The sequence below is a fragment of the Mauremys mutica genome, chromosome 13 (genome assembly GCF_020497125.1).
Source record: "Mauremys mutica isolate MM-2020 ecotype Southern chromosome 13, ASM2049712v1, whole genome shotgun sequence".
In the NCBI taxonomy this organism is placed as follows: domain Eukaryota; kingdom Metazoa; phylum Chordata; order Testudines; family Geoemydidae; genus Mauremys; species Mauremys mutica.
In genome coordinates, this window is record NC_059084.1 from 20,635,662 (window position 1) to 20,661,267 (window position 25,606).

The 25,606-nt window shown below is 41.8% G+C and overlaps 1 protein-coding gene across 1 annotated transcript in view; it reads right to left on the reverse strand.

Moving 5' to 3' along the window:
- The window catches only part of TOP1 (DNA topoisomerase I), an 83,872-nt gene that overhangs the window by 26,043 nt on the left and 32,223 nt on the right, over nucleotides 1-25,606 (reverse strand). Inside the window, exons 3-8 of the mRNA XM_044985754.1 lie at nucleotides 19,607-19,709; nucleotides 8,067-8,193; nucleotides 7,474-7,529; nucleotides 3,211-3,306; nucleotides 1,759-1,834; nucleotides 465-565 (exon numbers count right to left, since the gene is read on the reverse strand). Coding sequence (XP_044841689.1) covers nucleotides 465-565; nucleotides 1,759-1,834; nucleotides 3,211-3,306; nucleotides 7,474-7,529; nucleotides 8,067-8,193; nucleotides 19,607-19,709 — 559 coding nt within the window. The remainder of the gene's footprint in view (nucleotides 1-464; nucleotides 566-1,758; nucleotides 1,835-3,210; nucleotides 3,307-7,473; nucleotides 7,530-8,066; nucleotides 8,194-19,606; nucleotides 19,710-25,606) is intronic.

Here is a 25,606-nt window from a genome sequence, read left to right on the forward strand (position 1 = left end):
CCAATTAATATACCTGGCACATAACAAAAAAACCCTAAATCATCAATAAACCAAGGAGTTTTTATATTGCCTCATTATGGCAGAAACCCGCAGTGTCTGATCACTATGGGTAGCCTCTGTTTTACAGCAAGGAAGAGAATGGATCCATCAGCTTCTGGATCACTTGCTCCAGGACAGACAGGAAGCTAGTTCATTTTAAAGCAGCTCAGAAAAGCTGAAAAATGAATATCGTAGAACTCAAATTTCTGATTTTTTTTTTTAATGTAAAGAATGAGTATTCTGAAATGAGATTTTAAAAAAGGTTATTGGAAACTAAACCACATATTCAGAACACAAACCTTACAACAGTAAAAGCTAGTGGATCTGCAGGTCCCTGTTCATTTAATTTCTAGCCAGAGCACGATATAATGGAGTTGAGGGTAAGCAGAGAATGACAAAAGGTTAATTTATCACAGAGATATTACCATTTCCATTTTTGCTCTTCCTCTTTCTTCTGCTTCTTTTTCTTGTTGTCTCCTTCAGGAGCTCTCTTATCTTTGCTCTTAGTTTTCTTGGATTTGTTGTCCTACAAAGGGAGGACGAGGAGGAAAGGCCGAAGGATTATTAGAACACAGCTATGTTTTATTCAACAAGATACTTTTAAAATAGAAAGACTCTTATTTAAACCAGGTCTACACCAGAAAATTTACAGGTATAACTATGTCAGATAGGGCTGTGAATTTTTCTGACATTTCTGTGCAGGCGAAAGCCCTAGCGTATACATAGTTATACTGGCATAAAAGAGTGATTTTGCTGATATAGCTTATTTTGCACACCAAACCGGTATAAACCCTACCAGCTCAAAGCACTTTTCTGCTGGCATAGTTGCATCTATACTAGCATTTTTTTTCTGCTGGTACAGCTATTTCAGCATAGCTTTTAAGTGTAAATTAAGCCTTAAAGAGATACGCACACCAACTGGGACTGCTCACAAAATACATTTCACCAGCATCCCTCTGCCGGCAGACTGGGATCCTGGAGCACTGTTCCTGCCCACCAAGTAGCTGAAATCTCGTGTCATCTTAGTAGCTTCAATTTCCTTTCCAAACAGAACAGGACCTCAGGGCTGATCTATAATGGCTTTTAAAAAACACTCGGCAGCTGTGTTGACACTGTTATAGCTAAACCCTGGACTAACTTCTTTGCCTTTGAGCTGCATCACATCATCTGTGCCAATACCAAAAGTTAATAGAGTTCCTTTTTCCATTGATAAATGCATCTGTACAGAATGAGGGGTGTCCTACGTGGATTATTCTGGGAGCATTAGATCTGATCTACACTTACAATTTAAGTCAACATGGCTGTGGTGTTCAGGGGTGTGAAAAAAATTTTAGCCCCCAGGGGCACCATCGCTATGCCAACATAATCCCCGGGAAGACGGAGATAGGTCAATGGAAGAATACTTCTGTTGACCTAGCTACCATTGCTCTGGGAGGTGAAGCTCCTACAGCGATGGAGAAACCCCATATGTCACTCTAGGCTGTATGTACACTACAAGATTATACCGGCATCGTCCCCTTCAGTGTAGACATGGCCTTAGAAAGTTATCTTCTTGAATGAGTCTTAAAAATCACCAGTTTATTTCAAGGGTAGAAACACTCCTTAAATTTCTATTTGGGCTAACAAGGCATCAGATAGATTAGCTTTCATTGTTCTACAAGATACCACAAGCACTCCGTTCCCAAATCCAGAAATTATAACTTTTGTCTCACAATTTACCTCTTCCTCTTCCTGTTTCCTCTTCTTTGATTTCTTGGTATCTTCTGTTTTGATTTTTTTGGGTTTATACTCATCACTGTAAGAGACACAGACTAGTTAACAAAAAAATCATTGTTTCCTGGTATGCACTTACATATAAGCATGAAGGCTACATGTGCAAATTCACAGACACCTCTGGGATGGACACCCATGCTCATTCTCCCCATCCTCCGAAACTTACAGTGGAGTCCTCACTAAGTCCTCCTAAAGAAAGAAGAGGACTTTCTTGCTGGAATGGATTCAGAAGCTCTGCCCCACACCATACAGCCAACAGCCCCCTAAAATTATCTTTACAAATCTGAAACTGTGATGTGAACAATCCTCTGAATGTGCAAAGATTTAGTGAACTTCACTAACTCCAAGGAGCCAAGTCACAGGCATTAGTGGCCACCCAGTGAGAAGAATGCTAGATAAAGACAGGAACACTTCACAAGAGATTTTGGGGGGAGGGGGGGAGCCCATCTCACTCATTTTTCCTTGTCACTGCTAACAATCCAGATGTCACATCACTCCAATCAGCTCACTTCTTGCGTACCACTTAGTTCAACAATGCCACGATAGTGTTAGTGAGGTCAAAATCCTTCCATAATAGACACCAGATTGGAAGGTCACTAAAACTTATCAAACAGAAGACAGCGGCTGACTATAAAGAAGAAAACTTCTAACGTCACATCCATCTCTCTTTTGGAAATTGACAAATACTATGCAGTAACAGAAGAAAAATGGGACTGTGGTAATGGTCATTTACTAAGTATGGAAGCATGACTGTGCTCCTTAACTCACTAGCAGTGATAAGCAATGGCAGTGATTTACTGAGATGGGTCACATTAAGATACAGCTGTGCTTTGCAAAATGCCTATTTTACTGTGGGACTTCACACAGCCTGTAAGTCTTACGTGTGCATTTTGATTAAATCACTGGGATAACTCACAACATATTTAGACCCTTTTAAAGGGGAATCCATGCCAAGCAGCGCAGGCAAAATTAGGGCTGACAAAGCTTTTTTTCTCCTGTGCAGTCTATTTCACCACACAGTAGAAATTACTGCAGCCACTTAGTGAACGGTTATGTCCCTCTTACTCAGATTTACGTTTTACATTCTTTTAATACCCATGTCCCTTTTCTCTGCCTGCCTTCTGATTTTGTATTCATTAGTTTTGCAACGCTTAACAGTGCCTTTTCCTCCTAGAGACAGAGCACACCGAAGGATTCTTTTTCAAAAGGGCAACATGGGTACCATACTAAAAATACACCTAAATCATTCATAGATCTTAAGCATAGCAAATGTATCTTCCAATAAAAAAAAAATCTGGACCCAGATCCCCACTCCCACATCCAACTTGTTAATTCTGAAAGGCCCCAAACCCCTCTAAATCATTCTCTTCACACAGGCGCAGTACACAAGTTACTTACTCGTCCTCCTCCCGAGGTCTCTTTAGGGGTTTGGAGTCCTCCTTGGGAGATGCATAATAGCCATCCTCATCAGGCTCATCTTTAATACGCGGCGGACTAAGGAAAAAGGCAGAGGATTGTTTGTTTAAATACAGAACACTGAGTCAAATAGTTTTTTGAAAACAGAACCGATTCAATGTAAGAAGTGAACTGTAAAGAGATACTGACAGCTGGTTTTGGAGTGCAGAGTTCTGTATTTCTCCTAGCACATGCACCAGTGTAGGGAGCTACACCCCTTACAGTGTCTGAGACTACGCAATTTCCCTCACAATTGCTGACACTATCCAAAAGGCCTAAAGCAATGCAAGGAATGCAGCAATGTTTTACGTGTTAAGGTCGGGCTTCTAGGTTACTCTGAGGCTTGTATTTTAAGTAAACAGAGTGCAGCTTCCAAAAATTTACAGATGTATTGCTTAAAAACTATTGAAGTCTATGCATTTATGCTGCGAAACAGGGACATCATCAAGTAACAGAAGTCCAGAGTCTTTGTTAAAAATAGTATCTCAAATGAAAACAGTTTGATTTTAAAAACAGCATTTGCAAATGGAACCTTGCAGCATTACGTTAATTTGTGAGAACTAGATATGAAACAGATGATCAACAAAAAGTTACATTCATTAGTCTATTTTCAATATCTAAGCTGCAAGAACGCAACATGTGCATGCTTCCTCCCCACTCTCAGGCAGCATAAATATTAAATTAGGCATAACATTTTCAGTCTTAATGTGCCATGATGCTAGCAGCAGAAATAATTTTAAAAGAGATTGTCCTTTTAATTAACTTGTTTTAAATTTCAGTCTTTGCTTTTGTAAAAAGCATTTAACTTATCTTTACAAAACAAATAAGCTACAAAAAGAATCAGAAATCGTTGCAATTCTGATCAGGTAAGCAACTCGAAGAGCGACATCTTGAGCATTCCTATTCACGTTCCCTCAAATGATTTCTGTATCAAATTAGCTCAGTTTCCAAGTCAACACTCAGATTTTGTTATTGGGTGGAATGGGAAAAGAGAAATCAACCAGCAGTCTGCACTGTACATCACTCTCAGAAAGAGACATTCTGGAATCTTAATTTAGCTGGCAATTGTGTTGATGAGGCAGAACAGGACAGTTTGCTCTTTCACAGCTGTATAGCTTCTGTGGCGCTGGCAGATGTAACTCAGAAGGCAGAGAACAGATATGTGCTGTTACAAGGAGCCATTTTTATGGCATTACTTATAACCAAGACTTAAGGTTCCAGACATTGAAGAGTATCACCATAGGGAAAAAAAGTATTCATTTACCCTGTACAATTTATTCTCCCTGGAGGTAGAGCTCTGTGACTTTTTATTATTATTGCTATTATTAAAATGTCTGCTTTATATAAGGAATCTTAATGCAGAAACATCTCCAAGCACTTGGCAACAATAGGAAATGAAGTTTGAGCCAGACAATGCAAAATTGGAATAAACTGGGTACCACATTCTTCCCGAGAATACACACCTAGCTCGTCAAGATATAGCCCAGGCCATAATGCTTCCAACCATCCTCCAAATCTTATTTTGGGTAGTTTAGATTTTTTGGAAGGTGACATACTTCTAGTGAGCTTGAAAATGGAACATTTCAGTGGGAGAAATATAAATTACTTCTCTATTAGCCTGTTTTGGGTTACCAACAGTGAGAGTCTGGGAAAAGTCTTGAACTGGCATGAGGAGGTAATGATGCCCTGGTTTCACAGAGTGCTACAGCTGGAACCTGGGATGAGCCAATTTCGTTAGTATGAGAGGGCCAAGAGTTCCCAGCTAAGGGCTTGTTTACACTTGAAATGGGACAGCGGCACTGCTGCAGCTGCGCTTCTGAGCGCTTCAGTGTAGACACTACTATGCCGATGGGAGGGGTTCTCCCATCAGTGTAGGTAATTCACCTCCCTGAGAAGTGGCAGCTAGATGCTAATGGAAGAATTCTCCCATCCACCCAGTGCTATCTACACCAGGGATTAAGTCATCTTAACTACAGTGCTCAGGAGTGTGGATTTTTCACACCCCCTGAGCAAAACAGCTGGGTCGACCTAATTTTTTAGTGTAGACCAGGCCTAACACACATACATTTGGTGAAACCATGATGGTGCTCAATTGTCTTACTAGAATCATAGCATTAGAAGGGACCACGAGGGTCATCTAGTCTAACCCCCTGCCAAGAGGCAGGATTTGTTGTATCTAAAACAGAGGTGGGCAAACTATGGCCTGTGGGACCGTCCTGCCTGGCCCCCCAGCTCCTGGACCGGGAGAGGCTAGCCCCCGGCCCCTCCCCTGCTGTCCTCCCTCCCCCGCAGCCTCAGCTTGCTTGCTCCACCGCTGGCGCAATGCTCTGGCCAGCGGGGCTGTGAGCTCCTGGGGCAGTGCAGCTGCAGAGCCCGGCCTGGCCTGGTCTCTGTGCTGCGTGGTGGCGTCAGCAGCAGCGTGGCCAGGCTCCAGCCAGGTGGAATGGCTGTAGTGCTGCCAGCCAACAGTGCTCCAGGCAGCGCAGTAAGGGGGCAGGGACCAGGGGGGTTGGATAGAGGGCAGGGGAGTTCGGGGTGGTGGTCAGGGGGTGGGGGTGTGGATATGGGTCAGAAAGGAGGGGAGGGGGGTTGGATGGGGCGGCAGGGGTCCTGGGGCAGTCAGAATAGGGAGCGGGGGTCTGTGGATGGGGCCGGGGTCCCAGAGGGGCCGTCAGGGAATGGGGGCGTTGGATGGAGCAGGAGTGAGTGTGTGTGGGGGGGGCAGATAGGAGGTTGGGGCTGGGCCACAACCCCCTCCCCTAATCGGCCCTCCATACAATTTACGAAACTCGATGTGGCCCTCAGGATAAAAAGTTTGCCTGCCCCTGGGCTAAACCATCCAAGATAAATGGCTATCCAGTCTCCTTTTGAAAACCTCCAGTGAGGGAGCTTCCATAACCTCAGTAGGCAGCATGTTTCATCAGGAGTTAACAAAAGGTACCATGTACTGTATTAGGTAATTATGGCAATTGCCACTGGCTTATGATAATTACGCTTTACATTTCCAAGATAGTAGTTCCGAAAGGTGCTTGGAGAAGGGCATTTCTCTTTCCTCTACCAAGTCAGGAAAAAGTGTTAAAATGTAGAGTCTGCATGTTCAAATACTGCTACTTGAGAACTGAAAGGCTCCTGTATCAAGAAGGGACATTCAAAGTAAGCATATGATTCTAATCAGGTAGAGCACAGGTAGGCTCCTTCTCATGACCCTCCCGGCCACCATTCCACCTCAGATCAAGGTGAGACTGGGATGAATTCTCAGTAGTGCATAAAATTAAAGACAGGCACAAAAAAAAGGGGGTGGGGGTGGTCGAGGTTTCCAGCCCTAGATATAAACTGCTTCCAAGGCAGCAGATCTATTTCAATACACAGCAGATGGTCAGGCACCCCCAACTGAAAAACACAAAGTCACAGGACCCAGATTCATGATCTGAGAGTTGTATTTAAAGGAGTAAACAAGGAAATCTTTATTGTTTGTCAGATGTTAAGAAATAAATGGCACTTCTATTAAAAAGTCACAAGTAAATGAACTACAAGTAAATCCAGTGGCGATTGGTACAATTCAATATTCATGAAGTCTAGATTGTTCTTTAAGGATTAGGAAGTCAATAGATAGAGTAGAATAAGTGACAAATTTTCTGATTTTTTTTTTTTTTTAATTTTAACAAGTGGCCTATTTGCTATTTCTTTACAAACTAGGGTTTGAAATCCTAGTCCCTTGGTCTTGCTTTCAGATAAGCAAGTACCTGGGGGTGTAGCATTATCAACGCCAACTTCAGAAGACAAAATGCATAATGAGTCAAATGCTTGCCACGACACCAACTTTACAGTGGGGTAAGGACTTCTAGTCCCCACTTAACACCATTTCCAGGAGTCTGCTCTGCCCTGGGCAGAACCTAGTTTCCAGATTCTTGAAAGCATTCAAGAATCCACGGTAGGGAACAATCCTGCATGCATAGAATAGACCAGATGTCCTGACAAGTCTTTTCCCACCACTGACTTCTGGGAAGTCAGCCAATTATCCAAAAGTGCATCCATTTGCTTGAGATGGGAGTTCTTTATATGGAGGAAAGAGGTCACTGAAATATCAGAGCACCTGCCTCCACAAACTGGCTGAGAGGGACCACAACAATTTGAGGATTGGGAAACAAAGCAAAAATCATGACAAACTGCTACATCAGATTACAGACCCCAGACTCAGCTTCTTACCTGGAGAAACCATTTTCCTTTTCCTTCTTTATTTTTATATCACCAGAAGATTTGCTCTGAAAGAGAAAAGGGGACAGAGAACGTGAAGCAGGAAACAAGTGCTAGTACTACGTGTAACTTAGCCCTTTTAGCAGTGACTGAGCACACCCAGGATGCCTACATGTGATCAGCTACATTCTGGCTTTCCATTAGTATCAGTTGGCAAAGATCAAGTGTAGTTATCAGTGCAATATCTGCTACATCTTATACTGGGAAACTGCAGCCTGCTGTTGCATAGGATGAACTTAATCTAAATTGACCTTTGACTATTATGACTATCTAAACCCGACACTGAGTTCAGAGTGGAATTACAATAGGAAAGACGTAGAGCAAGATCCTTAGTGGTGTAATTAGGCACAGCTCCATTGTGCCCATTTACACCAGTTGAGGATATGGCCCCTATAGTCTGTAGCTTATAAGATATTGAGCTTTAAGTCTCGAACTTAATTTGGGGTTGGTTTCCACTATTAGATAACTAAAAACTAGAAGCAGTTCTTGTGTCGTCACGTAGTGTAACAGTTAAAGCAGAACTGCTCCTTGCCACCCCTACGTACCTTTTCTTCCTTTCGTTTCTCCTTGTCTCTATCTTTGTGTTTGTCTTTATGTTTCTCTGAGCTGCCATCTTTGTGTTTGGTTTTCTCTTTCTCTTTGTGTTTCTTCTCCGAGGAATCTTTGTGCTCACTGCAAGACAGAAGACTCAGTTCAATGAGGGGCTGGCCGTTAAGAGGCTTGACCAAGGGGAGCAACTTGTTAATCGAACTCTTAAGGCATGAAACTTACAATCACCTGAAATAAAGTTAAATTAACAGGAAGATACAACAAAACAGTCAGATTCATGGCATTTACTTTCTTCAGAAGGTGAAGAAGGAACATGGGGTAAAACCACAGCGGCTAAGTATTCCAAATCAGGTTAACAGCATCAGTATGAGGTTGCCAGTGAAAAATCACAACATGATGTATTTACCATGGTCGAACACTTTAGCTTGGCTCTTCACTGTTCTTGTTTCCAATTAAATCCTGAAAGGTCACAAGTGAAGTGATATTGATAGTCACATTCCACTCCTCTGTGGACATTTGTTTAGATAGTAAGTAATAAACACAAATTTTGTAGTTTTGACATTTTCATCCAAGGAACTAAATTCACTTTATAAACATTTGGTAGGTGATTATTCCCCTATCAACAGAGGAGAAACCAAGGCAGAGAAAAGTTAGTGACATGCCTAGAGTTACACTAAATCAATGGAATAAAACTCAGCAGTCCTTAATTCCTAGTTGCTTGCTCTAACGAAGCCTCACTGAACCTCTGTCAAAATCACTATGCAGCTCAGCACAACTGGCTCTCCAACCAGGAAAAGCTCAAGTCGGAATAACAATGACAAGTCACGACAGGAGTGCAGAGATGTTACCGTGCCTAGTTTTAGCAAATGCTATTAGTTCACTGACACTCAGATTCAAGTGCTGCAGATTACAACATTGCCAATCAAGTGTTCAAAAATAATAAATGAGTCTGCAAAATCATGATAAAAAAAAATCAAGGTTCTTTTTATTTCCCCTTTTGGTTTCTGAGCCTTTTAGGATACACTCTAATCACATTCTCAAGTTTTCCACTGCAACTATAAGGGGTAGATTCTCAGGTAGTTACTTGATCCCAAGAGCTGGAGTCTTATGAAACACACCAAACATCTCAAGACTCATGTTAAAAAAGTCACAAGAGTTGGCAATGCAGAATTAGCAGCACTGTTCTTGAAGCCAAGCAGCAGCTCTACTAGCTGAACATGCCTTAGATAGGCTTGTTTACAAAACTGTATGAAGTCCCATTAAAACAGAAGGAAGAGACCATGGCTCCCTGCAAGACATACCGATGTGGGGGCGAGGAATAATTGGGTTCCCGTTCGTGCTGGGGATGGTGAAACACCAAGCATCTTGCCTGTCCTGACACAGTTTGCAGACCCAGTTCCATCAGGACTACAACTCCCATAACGTACTCTCTCTTTTATCACTGTTATTCTTCATTGTTTTAACTTAGAAAGATCCCTGGCCTTAAGGAAACATTTTCCATCACTCCTTGGGATTAAGCTGTGTATCATACATAAGCTACTTCACTTTCAAGGTCCTCCACAGCCTATCCCCACACTATTTATCTCTTGTTCAGTATCAAAAAGTCAGCTCCCACCCGTGATCAGCTTAGGAGACCAGCCTTCACTGCCCACCTGTTAAAATTTTCAAACAAGCATCTTTGTACTTTTCTTCCATGCTGCCCTTCACATAGGGAGGAGCGCTCCATAAACATCCACAAAGCCATTGAGTGTTTTCCTTCAAATCCCTCCTTAAAAACTTTCCTTTGCTTGCAAAAATCTTGATAAAAGGTTGTGCTGAGACCACAGCCTACCCTACTGGCTAATATGGTCTCATTGCTTGCTGGTACTCCCCCATCAATCAATCCATAGCCATCTGTCATCTCTTCATGGACATGTCAACTGTAAGCTTGTTTGGGGCGGGGCTGTCTTTTTGTTCTGTGTTCATACAGCACCTAAACTGTGGGGGTCCTGGGCCATAATTGGGGCCACTGAGCGCTACAATACAAATAATAAACTAATAGCACAAAGCTTTATGAAAATGTACGCAGCTTCCTTATTTCAGTCATTTAACACTTGAGTGCAAGTAAAGACACTCTGAATGGTGATACACTGAAAAAAAAAGATCACGTCTAGGATGCAAGATGGGAGGGAGCTTTTGAGAGACACAAGTTCTCCAATTCTTCTTTTGTTTCTACCTGAACAAACAGGGACATGCAGAAATTGGGCTGCTGGTCTAAACACTAGAGAAAGAAATGAGTGTGTTCTTCAGCACCCAGAAAGGTTGTGTATGATAAAGAGATGGGCATCTAAAGTTACAATACACCAATGTGTTCCCACCTGTAGGACTGCAGAGAAAAACCTGACTTCAACCTCATCCTGTACACAAACAACTCCTGTGGACTCCTCCAGAGTTGCACTTGATAAAGGTCTAGCCAGTGGACCACGCATCTCTCTCTCTCCAAATCCAAGCAGTTAAGGAGGAAGATCCCAGTTCTGATGGCACTCACTTTACGCCAAGCAACACCTAAATGGATTTTGAATCTACTGCACACAGTACAATGCAGAGCACTGGGAAATTGCCACTGCATTAGGACAGCCTCTGCTATTGCTGGTTCAAAACAGTAAGAATAAAAAGCTTATATTACATTAGCAGGAGGTGGTCCTCTCACTAATTCAATACAAGCACCTCACTATGAAGTCTCCAGATAGAAGTCAGTTTCCATTTAACTCTCTGGTGACAGGATTAGACTAGTAGAACAGCGTACAAGAGTGCCTAAACACTGAAGGAGATTAAGTATTTCTAGAGTGCCACAGACAGATATGCCATACCACAGATTGCCTGTTAGCACAGATTTAAAGACCACATACTGCAGACTACACTGTATATGCTATGTGATCATGACAGCAGTACACACAGAACCCTGAACTGAATTTGAAAAATCAAGTGGATGCCTGCTACCGCTACACTTGTGTTGTTACCTCGGATATATTTCCCAGCTTCAGTATCCTAGAGGGAAAATGAAAAAGAAGACAAGCTGATGATTCTCACATTGTTCATGAGCTTAAACTTCATAATTATAAAAGTGCAAGAGAGGGATGATTAAGGAACAGCCCAGGTAGAACAGCAGAACACTATTGCAATGGGTGCCTTGTGGTTTTAGAAGACAGATGCATGTGGAGATGCCAGTCGGGTGAGAAAGGTAATAAAGCTATTTACCTTCCACAGTAAGGCTTAAACCTAGACTTGTGTCTGCAAGTCTACACTGTTCTATTTTCTGACCAGCAGATTCTTGTCACCCCACATTCTTCTGTGGCAGGGTAGGCAAGCTCTGGCACGTGTGCCAAAGGCGGCACGCAAGCTGATTTTCAGTAGCATTCACACTGCCCGGATCCTGGCCACCGGTCCGGGAGGCTCTGCATTTTAATTTAATTTTAAATGAAGCTCCTTAAACGTTTTAAAAACCTTATTTACTTTACATACAACAATAGTTTAGTTATATATTATAGACTTACAGAAAGATCTTCTAAAAATGTTAAAATGTATTACTGGCACGCGAAACCTTAAATTAGCGTGAATAAATGAAGACTCGGCACACCACTTCTGAACAGTTGCCAACCCCTGTTCTATGGGTTTGTTTTTAAAATCCCACCTGCAATTGCATGGCTTACTAAATTCATCAAATACTACAACAGCTTTTACAGCAGTTTGCATCTATGAATCTCAATGCAATTTAAACAACAATGAATTCAGTTCCGTGATATAGGGAAATAGCCTTGTCCCTATTTCACAAGTGACAAAGGATCGGAAATTAAATGTCAATATTTTCAAGAGTATCACACTGCTTCTGGATACCAAACTCAAGACTCCATACCTGTAGGCCTCATTTTCAGAAGTGCTGGACACTCATGGCTTCCACTTCCGTTGTGCCCAAGGTCTGGCATTGAGCAACCAAAAATTGAGGTATCCCAAAATAAATCAGCCGCAACTCTTGAAAATGTTGATTTGAGTGACTTGCTCATTGCCAAATACAATATCACTCGTGCAGACAGAAACAGGTGTCTCAGCTTCTGACCTTCAGGCCTGGATCTTTACCGTAAGACTACCCCCTTCTTCCCTTTGCTTTTTGGCAAGGCAACTTACTTCTTGCTTCCAAACACCTTTAATAGTCGCCTCTCATTGCTCTTCAGAGTGTGAGGCAGCATGGGGAGGAAAGGCTCAAAGATCCTAAGCGCCCTGGGTGTTAGCCTGCAAAGCCTATTTCTAAGTAACAGTGATATTGGTGGTGAATTCTGAGATTCTCCCCACCACCATCTTCCCTCCCATTATAAGGCTAACAGAAGCTTCCCTAAAAAAACAAAATTCCATCTGCTACTTGCTCTGAGGCAAGAAGGAAAATGTATTTCTTTCTCCCATTCATAAACAGATTGCTTGCCACACCTACACATTCTCTGGGCACCAAAATACAGTTCTGATTTTACAGACAGACAAGTGTGTCTGAAATCTGACACACTAAATAACAAAAGCAGGCTCATGCCATCCTGCCTACCTGGAAGAGCCTGATTTACGTCAGTGCCAATGAGCGATGCGCGTTGCTTGGGAACACGTTGGGGTTGTAGACTTCAGCCAGTAATCCTGGCAACAGTAACAAGAGGCACATAGTTTTCCCAAATGTACCCATTTCAGCCAGCAAACAGAACGTGTTTTTAATCAGGCTAGGACAGCAGTTCCCCAACTATGGGTCAGGATCCCATTGTAATGGGGTCGCTAGGGCCAGCATGAGACTTGTTGGGACACAGGGCTGAAGCTGACACACAAGTGCCACCCCAACCTGGAGAGGCGGGGCTTGGGCTCGGGCTCTGGCCCCTCTCCCCCTACCCAGGGTCATGTAGTAATTTTGTTGTCAGAACGAGGTCACGGTGCAATGAAATTTGAGAACCCCTGGACTAGGATATCTAGGGAAGCCTCCAGGGGAAACACTTCACAGTTTGGCAACTATAACAGAAGAGGGCAACATGGTATCTCTTCCAAGGCACCATCCTTAACCTTCAGAATAGGTCTCAGCCTTCCATAGGGGCAAGGATGTCTAAAGGTATGATTAGGGTAGATGTGTCACATTTTGAAGATCAGAGAATCCTTTTCTGGCCATTTCAGACTTTACACACTACTTGTTTCCCTCTTTAGAGAAAGACGTGATGTGATGCAGCCATAGGATGATGACATATATCCCATAGTCCTTCCTCTGTATCCTTGCTTTTGTTACCTCAGTTGCATCCTTCCCTGCAGAGCTAGCCAGATTAAAACCCAAAAGTCAGAAACCTACTAAAGAGGATCAATACAAAGTATAAGGCTGTATATGACTACCGCTAACCCCCACCTTCCTGTTCAGGAATACATTGTACGGTCTAAGCATATTTATATACCCACATATGCACCCACACTACAAGGCTGTAATTATTTCAGTAAAAAAGGTCGCCCTCCCTAAACAGACATAGTTATACCGGTACAACATTTGTGCTTAACCAGCATTTATCTGATCTAAGGAATAGGCCTGTTAAAACAATAGTATCTTGCTGCAACAACACTTGGAATGCAGCAGGAATCTGTCAGATATCTTGGAGGAAATAAGAGAAATTAATTTAACACCTCATAATAGGCACACATCAGCCAGTGCCCCACAGCGTACCACCAACTCTGTTTCCTGTCTCTCCTTTTAGAAGGTTTGTATAACACAATATCTCAGAGGGTTTGGGGGAGACAGGGGAAGAATGATGGAAATGTTAAGTGCAACAAAAGAAATCTGTCTCCTTGAAAACTCTAGCAGTATTCCCTCGATGAGCTGCCTAGAGGAAAATGTGATGGAGAGCATTTTTTTTTAAATTGGGGGAGGGAGTGGAGAATGTGCATCTGGCAGCAGCTGCTTATACTGTGATCAGATGGAAAGCCAGAAGTGGAAAGTGTTTCCAAAGGATGGCAGACGGCTTTGAGTACTTTAACACGGCATTCTCCAGGTGCCATTTATGTACAATAACAATCCCCTTCCTCCCCTTCTAATGCCTTTTCTATCCCAGCTTCAGATCACAAGCAGGGAAAGATGTCTTTATCTAAAGCATCTCTATTTCCCCTCTAATTTTCCCAGCTGTAATTAGCTTGTAGTACCATAGCTGTGTATTTTCTACTATTAAGCATCAGAACTAGTTGCAAACAGCACTTCGGTGTGACAACTGATATCTGTTAGAATCCAACTGAAGCTTAAGTAATAGGTAGCTCTTAATGTATAGAAATCTTAAACCAACGGGGAGAGTACAGAAGTTATACTGCCTGACTTACTGCAATGCTGTTAGAAAGCTGTGATTACAGTCAGACCAATAAATACTAGTAAAGGCCAAGTTTTCAGCTGGCCTGCAGTTTTGTATTCCCATTGTTAGAGGTGCACCACCACAGAACAGAACTTGGTGTAAACCTGTGTGGGCCCAAATTGTACAGCTGAGCTACCAATTCATGAGAAACCGATTCCATGCCTGCTGAACTTAATGGGAGTCTTTTCATCAACTTCCACAGACAATGGATAAGGTCCTTAGCGAACACGGTATTTTGGGAATAAAACAGAAGGCCAGAGCTGTAATCATCAGTTAGAGACAGATGAAAATGAAACCTCATGTGTGTGTAAGCTCTTTGGGACTGGGACCAGGCATAGCATGCATATTCTAGGCACTACTGGAAAGCAATAAATTTTACTATTAGAAGTCAGTTTTTCCACCAGATAGCAGCCCAAGGTCGATTGTGGAGACAGGGAGGGATCCAACCCTTTTCGGTCCCCCCTGCAGGAAGCACAAGGAAATTTTCAAATGGCCCTTTTCTCTACATGTACAGATGACCAACCAGATTTCCTCCATCTTCTCCTTCCCTTTGCCATTTAGATAAATGGTTTGGGGGACAACACATGAAATATGGTAAAGAAAAATGGAGAAAACCCAGAATTTTCCATGATCTGAATTTACCTGTGTATGAGACAAGTAGCTCCTCTCCCCATCCCAATTCTTGTTTTTGGCAAAACAAAAATCAAGAAATCACCATTGAGAACTGGGTCTATAAGCCCTACTACACCCTCAAGATTTGTTCAAACGCAGAAGATAGCAAGAGACATTTTGTAACCAGAATGAACATGCAAGCTGGAGGAGGATTTTTCTGAAGCTCAGACACTTGTCATGCTGACAATATGGATCAGTGCTGCCAATGTGGGGGCGGGGAGTCTCTTCACTCCATACACCACAGTACCAATTTTCTGCTGATTTCAAATTTATTGACAGCCTGCATTCCATGCACAAAAACCCAAGACACACGGAAGAAAGAATCTCTTGTTATTTCAAGATTAAAAACAACCGATCTCTGTTAAAGTCTCTGATTCAAAAACGTCCATTATTTTACCAAGTCTTTTTGTTTGATGCATTGAAACCAGGTATTTCAGAGATCATTTATCACAGATTAAATATAGGCTTCTTTGCCTGGAAAGGCAAAATGCAGTAAATTAATGTGTTCATTATTCCTTCATCTGGTGTTTATTTACAAAAAGACTTCTGAGTACTACTCAATACATTGATGTAGATCTATTCTTTGACATGGAATTTGCTTAAGTAGGCTTTGCTGTATTTATTTATTTTTAAACAGGGTGAAGAAATATATAAAAAAAAACCTGAAATGTACAAGAGTGCTATTTTTCCCCAGTTTACTACATCTGTATTTGAGTGGTTAGGATATAAAGCTGTCATCTAGTGAGTGGGAGAGGATGAAACCAGAAAGTGAAATTAAAGACTTCTGCATACGAGGCCAACACTCTTCTACCACATGAGATCATGATTATCTATTTTAGGTATTTTTAAAGCACTTATCACTTGGCAGCTCAGAACCATGATCCGACCTCCCCCTCACACAAAGACAAGACATAGAAATTATTTTTATGCAGGGGAATGTTTTTTCCCCTCGACAGAAGTTTATAAAACAACCTTGTTTAAGAGAGATGATAGAGCTGTCAAATTATTAGACATACAGACATGGAGAGTACAGGTCTGCTTCCTCTACAACAGGGAATTGTTCCTAATTGCAACTTCAATTATAAAATTCTCCCTTTTGGATTAGGGAGATTAGTTTGCGCCCCTCTCCCCACCATCAACTCCCTTACAAAAAAGGAACATATATTAATGTGTTATGCATGACACATTATGGAGGTGCCAAAAGCAACTCCATAGTTAAGGCTGACTTAACTTTTGCACTTAAAGAAAATATTCCACTTCTTATGTATGAAAAATACATAATACATACATCCTCCACAAGATTACAGCACTTCGCTGAGTACAGAATGGATTTTCTGAGAATTTGCAAGCAATTCTGTTAGTCTGAGTTAAATTTCTTAAAGGACCCATTTTTAATTTTAGCACCAGGTGTCAGACCTTTTCTGAGCCCTAATGATCTTAATAATAGAGCAACACGCTCTTCAAACTCCCCACATACTTAAAAACTCACCGAAATCTCATGCATTAGCTAAATCTATTTTTTAAAAAGTACTAATAGCTTTTTTTTTTTTTGCAGTTATTCTTCATAGGTAAAGTTTCTCCTTCAGCACAAGCAGACAAATATGTACTACTTCAGAGTTCTTTGTGGAATTCTATCTCCCATGGTTCTCAATGGGACTGAAGTCATGGGCTTCCCTTCGCCAAAATGGACACTGCCTCCATTCACCTGCTCTTTTCCACATCCTGATAACAGAAGGGTTACCATCTTCCCTAATGTTAGAAAAATGGTAAGTGGTGGCCATTTTGCAAGACAGCATTTCTTCATGAGTTTCTGGAAATAAGCCCCCCCCGTTTTAGTCTCTGAACAGACTATTGATCCTAAAAATAATATTTTCAAAACCTACTTGTTGCACCAGATATATTCAAAACAGTAATAAGAGGGACAATGAAAGATACTTAAAATGAGTCCCAGCCAACAGGGGCAGCTCTATGTTTTTTGCCACCCCAGGCACGGCAGTCAGGCGGCTTGATCACGCGGATTCGGCGGTGTTTCTGAGAGAGATCTGCTAGTCCCGCGGATTTGGCGTACCCGCCGCCGAATTGCCGCCAAAGCCACGGGACCGGCAGACCTCCCACAGGCATGCCGCTGAAGGCTGCCTGACTGCCGCCCTCACAGCGACCGACAGGCCACCCCCCACGGCTTGCCGCCCCAGGCACGCGCTTGCTGTGTTGGTGCCTGGAGCCGCCCCTGCCAGCCAGTCCACATCCAGTCACCAAATCAAACAAAGAAATCACCACGAGTGTCAATATTGTTTAAATAACCACAGTTTGAGGTAAATTACAACAATACCAATACCAATGAATTTTTGTTTCCAGGCAAAAGTTGCAACTTATTCAGGAGTTTTTATATGTTCTGCTCTCACTGCTCTGACCCTATTGTCATCTTCCTTGAATCCCCTTCCCTAGCCAACTTTCATCCCTTCAGATTCAAACTCCTCATCCTCACCCAAGAAGCTCTACATCTTTGCACTGGTTTCTCCCTACTCAATCTCCCCCCAATCTTCTGACCTTTCTGCTGTGTCTCCTCCTCCCACAGTTAGATTCATGTCTTCTGTTATGTCTCCATTGGAAGTCTCCTCACTTCTCATTCAGGATGCACCCTCTTCTTTCAAATCTCTTTTTAAGAACACACTAATATTTCCATGAATCTTCCCCCAAAAGCTTTCCTCACCACTGATCTCTCTGTACCCCTTCTTCTAAAACTGCTGCCCCATATTTTGAGCACACTTTATAGGGCAGGGATTGTTATTTAATCCAGGTTTTATATAGGCACAGTATATATTTATGGAATTGTATTGGTGAATACTAATAAAAAAATTTGGGAAAGAAAAGTTTGCATAATAAAGTCAGTTGTTTCCACGAGTCAGTCATGTCTGCTTTAAAAATAATTGTATTTGATAGAGCGAGCAGCTGAGTGTGGACAAATATGACTGAGTGTGGACAGGGGTAGAGTGTGGTGTGTTTTTTTTTACTAATACTCGACAAAAAGTCCTGAAGTGTTCTTAATGTGTGTGTAATGTTATTATCCCAGGAGTATCAGCCTGCAGTCACGACTGACTGATTCAACAGGCCAAATATATTCACCCTCAGGGACACATTTTGAAAGGGCTAAAAATGCACATAAGCACATGCACCTGCAACTTGTGTGCACAAACTGGAGAAGTGAACTGCAAAAGGGAAGTTAGGTGCCTCACAGACCACTTGTGCATAGGAGAGGCAGGTCAACAATATTAGGTAACCATTCACCAAAACTAGCAAGAATTTGTTGTACACACTCAGATATGCTGGTCTTTTCAAAATCACAGGCCGCAAGTACAGCATGTGTACCTGTTAAAGAACTCTGATTTTTTTTTTTTTGGACACATTTTGATTGAAGTCCCACTGACTTCAATGGTAGCACGTGTGGAGTAAGGTACTAAATAGTGTAAGTAAAGCTATCCATCTGACCCAATGGGAGCTTAATTTTTTTCTACCCCACAAAAGGGCCAACCCTCAAGAAGCAATCTCTACTGTAATCATTTTCACTATCTCATTTATAACCTATCCATTCCACTCCCTCAACTTCAAGCTGCCCAAATGTGATTTTTAAAAAAAATATAAACAAATAAATAGTTATGAGCTGTTTGAGAATTAGACTTGGTGAAAGATTTTTCCACTTTAAAAGAAAAATGTTTACCACTCCCCCCCGCCCACCCCCCCAAGAGAAGGAAGCTCAAAACATAAAAGTGAGCTTTCAAAGTTCAGATATGGAAAACACATTAGGAGGTATTTTAAGGGCATGTGCTTTGTTAAATTTGCAAAAAAGATGGTTTTACATTTCGGTGAAAAACATTTGGAAATGTAGAGCCAAGAACGCACAAAAAGAAATTGTGTTAAGTAGTAAGTTGAGAAGTTACAGACTGATGCAGTGCCAACATGTGAGCAACAAGCAGAACGTGAAATAGTAAGATATTTACTATAAAAAAGTAAATAAACAAAACTATAGAACACTGATGTGCAATTTAATAATAAAAAGAATCACAGGAATATCAAGTAGTAAGTTAGCAATATGAACTTGGCCAAAATGCACAAAAATACCTACCATTTCTGAAATTTTAAGATGCATAATGTAATGTTTTTGTTAATAATGAATATACACAGTACCACAAAAAACCAAAAGTATCAATAGTACTGAACTAAAGTTTGCACATTTTGGCAGTTAGTAGTCATTTCCTCAACTGATTTTTAATTACACCAATCTACATTAAAACACAGACCTCCATTTTTAAGATTACGTGAATTAACCTGTACATGTAAGAATGCATGCACTTATCTGTGAGCATTCTTTTAAACACTTAAAAATAGCAATACCGTGCACGTTAATCACCACATTAACTCTTCATATGAAGCCTTGACTGTGGGTGAGCAAAGGTTTTGGCAACAGTGACCTGTCAATTGATTTTCCTCACCTATTGCTGTGCTTAGACTTTTCCCGGTCTTTTTCCTTGTCTTTCTTGTGCTCTTTGTGCCGGTGTTCTCGATCTTTGTGTTTATCTTTGTGTTTGTGAGAATCTGTAAGCAGAAGAGGAAAGGAATTAAGAAATGAAATTGGGAGCAGTGAACTGTGTGTCAAGCCATCAGCTCCCTCTAACAGCAAAATAAATACAAAGCTGCATAAGTATCCTTCACAATACAGGAACAAAATCTCAGCATTGAAAGGTCCTACTATACTAATTTGACACATCATTGTATTGGGACAAATTAACTCAAGACAGCAGCAGTTGCACATACACCTCTACCCCTATATAACGTGACCCGATATAACACAAATGCGGATATAACATGGTAAAGCAGCGCTCCGGGAGTGTGACTGTGAGAGAGAGAGAGAGTGGGGGTGGGTGGGTGGCGGGGCAGGGCTGTGCACTCCCGCGGATCAAAGCAAGTTCGATATAACGCGGTTTCACCTATAATGCGGTAAGATTTTTTGGCTCCCGAGGACAGCGTTATATCAGGGTAGAGGTGTATAGTAGAACCTATGTTCAAACAATTTTGAGATGCTTTACAAACATTAAATCACAATTAAGTCTGGCCTCCTGGATCTAACAGTTAGGCCACACTGCTTCCAGCAGTATTTAATACTAGAGAAGCGGCCTTTAAGGAATTGCAGTATACTACTCTTATCCACATGGTGAGTGGGTTGACTGGCACAGAACAAGGCAAAAGCAGCCCACAATGGAAGGCTGTGAACTTCTCTCTCAGTCTTCTGCAGCAGAAAACAGCTCTCCTTTTAGAGCCCAAACACCACAAAAATATGCAACTGCCTTCAAGAATAGATTAGACAAATAAGATGCCTCTGACAGCTCTTCATGATATGCATGTAGTAGATCCCAGGTGGAAGCCCAACTATGTAGATCAGGGCTAGTCCAAACGACAGGAGGCTGAAGTTCAGACAAATACAATGGTTTAATCATTTTATTTTCAAAAGTGCTGTCTCCCAATCCCGCCAGTGCTTGTGGTACTGTACACTACTATCAGAACAAAGTCCTTTAAAAATACCAAAACAAATAGATGGCCCATCACAGGAAAAATAGGAGTAAAACAGGTTGTTGTTTTTGTTAAAAAGTTCACCTCCAATAGGAGATCCCATTGTCTCAAAGAGGAGATTTTAAAAGTAGCCAAGGTTTAAAGGACAATTTTGTTGACTTGAAGTGGAGAGCCACCTAATTTTTGTCGGTTTCTTCAGTGGTTGCTTCACAGGTTGCACTGCATTATATACTGCTTATAGTAAACACATATGCAATGCAGCCACAAGAAATCCCTCCCTCCCCCTCATTCTAGGTGCACTCTTCTTAATGCCACTAACATGTTAAGTGACTCTCTTCAGGACATCTATTTATCAACTAGAATGCTGTGCTGACTTTGATTCAGAATAGATGGAATAAACCAGGCCAAAATACCAAACCTACAACAACATGTTTAGCAACTCCATTTGATTTCTGATGATAGCAGCATTTCCATAGTGCCTTGTGTCCCAGGATCTCAGAACTCTTCACAAATGTATTAATCCTAACAACTCCCTTGTAAAGCAGCCATTATACCCAATTTAAAGATGGGGGACACTGAAGCACAACAATCTAGTGACTTTTTCATAATCAGATAGGAAATCTGTTGCATGGAATCTAGGCCTGGTCTACACTACACAGTTAGGCAGTTTACGCAATCTAATTATCCCCCTAATTATTCCTGTGTCTACACTACAGCCTTGCTCCAGGCAATGTAAGTGCCAAACTACCCCAATATAACTCCACCTCCATGAGAGGTGTAGGGCTTATGTCAGTGTAGTTAGGGCAACGCAGTATCTGTGTAGATACTGCCTTATTTATACAGGCTGTTAACTGGAGCCCTGAAATTGACAAGAAAGCAGGGCAGCTACAGTCCAGCTGCAACCTGCTTCTATGGAGAGATGGAGCCTGAAATTGAAAAGGCTGCCTGGCTGGTGGAGTGAAGGGGGGCGGAGAAACCCCAGGCAGCTTCCACCCACCCCTCCCCTGCTCCTGGAGGGGTAAGTGAGGGAGGGGCCAGCCCATCAGGAGCCTGTGGGGCAGCCAGGAGCTGAGACACCAGGCTCTCAGCTCCCCCCAGCTGCCCCTTAGGTCGGTGGAAGCGCTCCTGCTGAGGACGTGCACTACCGACTCAAGGAGGGTAGCGTGGACATGAGCTACCACAGCAATTACTGCGGTGGCTGTAAGTCAACCAAATATAGGTCAATTTAAGTTTCTGGTGTAGACATACTCCTAGTCTTGTGCTTTAGACACAATCTTTTTTTTTTTTTCCTTGTCCAAAACTGGCTCAAATATCCTCAAAACATTCATTTAGTTTTAGCACAAAAATACTAAAAAAATAACACTCCAATACAAGTTCAACTTAATCCACTGTTCCATGTACTTCAAGTACTGTTCTGAGACCCTGTAATAAAGAGGCATAAAGTAATGTATAACATTCCAACCTCCCCATTTGGCTTCTGCCTCTTTCCTTGCTTCTGTTAATTCAAAGTCCCTTTCTTACACTCCTCAACCTAAGGTCTTATCGAATACATAAAACTGCATCAACAACAAGCTTACAGCTCAAGCAAGGATGACCTAATCTATGACATTCTGGGTCACAGAGTGACAGGACATTTCTGGATTTTAGTGCTGCAGCTTTAACCGGGTAGGAGTTTTTAGCCACACAAGCAATAAAGTATTCCGAAGTCCCAGCATGCTGAAGCCTTACTGGAATCTTTCAGCAAATTCTAGGCAGGTACATTTACAGTCTCGGAACTGCCAAGCAGGGATTTCTTGTTGTAAAAAAAAAAAAACAAAAAAACCAAACACACACCACACATTTCCATGGCAGTACATGCCAAACTTGTAATTTTTCAATTCAGTCACTAACTGGAAGCCCAAGCAGTTTGGAAACTGCTGGGGGTTTGTTCCACAGGACCTCTCTCAGGAATTCTTCAAGCAATGACTGAAGTAAACCACCACCCATTTACATTTGACAAATGGGCTAAATCGCTAGAAAAAAATCACAACACTGCTATACATAAAATTGTGTGAACTCACCTATTTTATACTGCATTTGTTTTTCAAAGAGGGACACACGGATGTGGTGTCAATTTTTTTCTATCAATTGGCAGCCAATTCCCTCAAAAATTTTCCAAAGTTGGAAAATATTTGTGTGTGGCTGTGCTATTGAAACTATTCTCTTTTTGCCCAGAGAGCAGCAAGATTATTTTTTTGAGTAGGGAGGAAGGAACTCTTCTCCATCTTCGCACCAGGACTCCCTTCCAACCAAGTGCATTTGCTTTCCATTTAAAACTGACATTTATTATTGGCACGCTCCTGCTGGAATTATTGGCAGGGCCACAACCAGTAAACACACCTGAGTCAAGCTTAGACAGGAACTCTCTCTGTGTACTTTAGAATTAACTCTGTGACCTATCATGGGAAGCAAACACCACAAAGCACATGTACTGGAGAAGATGGGATTTTGTTATAAAGTTTTATTGAAAAAAAGATAACACCATCCACTTCTTCCACCTCAGTGGGCAGGAAATCATCAAAGAAATGCTCCTCAAAAAGGAAGAAGTAGCTATAATCCTAGCTCCCAAGCTCTTTCCTAGAGAGCTAGTTTGCAGATGGGTGTGAAGAGAGGACTGGCTGATTTTCAGGCACAACAGCAGCAGGTACAACAGTGGAGTCTCTGGACAGTGGGACTAATTCTGCCTCTGAACCCTCACATCCCTTCCACCACTTCCTGATACTAAGAGGTTGGGAGAGGGTGCTTTAATGGGAAGTCTGGAATATTGCCATGTGACAGAGACCAGTTGGCAGATGGAAATGAGTGGTGAGCAGGCGGCTGTCTGTTTTGTAGGGATGAAGGGAAAAAAGGGGCGAGAGAACTTTAGGCAAACTCACCCAAAGATGGAGAGGTACCTTCCTACAGAAGTGGAGCAGGGCGAGGATGGAGTACACTCACATTGGAGGTACAGGATGAAGAGGACGGGCACACAGAGTAGCCTTGACTCTTAGTGAATACTATCTTGAGTTTCAGAATTGATGCATCTGCGCCTAGATACAATGATGAATGATCTATACAAGCAATTAGATTAGGATGAAGACTGCCCCCCAAAATAATCTTTCTTCAGAAAGAATATTTCACTGAAGTATGAATTCCATCAAAAGACAAAAGAAAACCAAGTCTCTCAAACTCACTCATGTTAATTAAAAAAAAAAAAAATAGAGAGCAGGATACTGTATTACTCAGAAGTAGCAGGATAAGGAAGCCTTTTGTTTATAGGTCCTCAATGCAGCTGCAGGTCACCCACATCTAGGAGTCATTACTAATGGTTATTTGTTGGCTTGCCTGAAATGAGTCCAGTCATCTCATTCCAGTTCAGGTACCCATATCACAGAAACCAGTGTAGGCAGAGAGGACATGGAAACTGCATTCCACTGGTTCCTAGATGTGATTTCCCACCCACCCTAATTGGGGAAGGTTGAAGGAAGTGTATACAACTGCTGCATGTGCTATCACCTCTTCTGTGGACAGACTGGTTTTAGACTTCAGTCCCTTTAATTCTGGCACCTACCAGCAGAGGAAAAAGATATTTTCCAAAATAGCATGTATAAAAACTGCCCAAATGGACAGTCTTGATAAATCCATCTTCCCTTCAGAACCCTTGGAGTAAAGCATTCTGCTTGATTCACAATAGTGTTTGGGGTGGGGTTTTTCCCCACCCCCCTCATTTATTCATTGGCAGGGAGGGGTAAAGAAGGCTGGTACACTATGATACAGCATTATTCTAAGAATGACTTGAAGCAAGTTGATTCTGGTTCAATTGCTAAAAGGATCCTTGGAGGTTAGACTGAAAACTTTCACCACATACATGTTATAGCTCAAGTCATTGTGGCAGCGTAGCCCTTTGAAACAGTCATTGCATCGCTGGCAAAAAAAAGACAAACTACTTTACCTTAATAGGCATCAGATTAAGAGGGTTTACTGTAGCAGAAAGTTGGACATGTAATCTGTATATCAGAAAGAAAACCTAGACCATAACATTTAGCAGTTATTCAAGATCTTTAAAGTGAACAAAGTGACTTGGTTACGGAGGGAGATTATCTACCAGTCTAACTGTAATCCCATTTATAAACTTTGCTCTAGGGAGGTTTTTAAAATGTTAGGAAGTGTATGTTACAAAGAAGAGATTCAGACAGCTTCCTACAAGTACAAAAGCAAGGAGCAGCAGAGCCCCAAAGCATCTGTGAAGACCAGATGTATAAAGAGGAAGTGAGATGGGTAGCAGAGGGAGGGGGACTGGGATCAAGAACTCCAAATTGTTAGAATCTTTCTGCAACCTCAAACGAGTCACCTAAACTTTACATACTTCAGTGTAACCAACTTTAAAATGGCAATAATGCTTCTGTACTTGCAGGCATTTTGAGAACTTTAGTTATTTATAAGACACCAAGTTCTTCAGGTAAAAATACTATAGAAACACCAAGTATGATCATGAAGTTAAAGTAATTATGAGACTGCACCATGTTTCAATTACGTGGGATTGGCATGAAGAGAAGAGATGCACTTGGTGAGGAGAATGGTTGCTGTTCTAGATGGGAAGGAGATGGTTTAAAAAGTGACGACAGAATCACATCCAGGTATCACTGACCATACAGCCCGAAAGAGAGGCAAGAGTAAGGGCAGAAAGGAGAGTAAATCAGAAGAAAACAGCAGCACCAGAAGGAGGTGGAAGATGCAGGTGTTTTCCAGATCTCTGCATGTGATTGGAGGGTATATCAATTCCAGTTTTGCCAACTGGCACTTCTAAAGCTGAAATATGGATTTGTGGATAAACTGGACTGGAATGAGCTTCCTGTGAGACCTTGGATAAGTCGCTTAGGGCTCGTTTACATTACGCGCGAGATCGA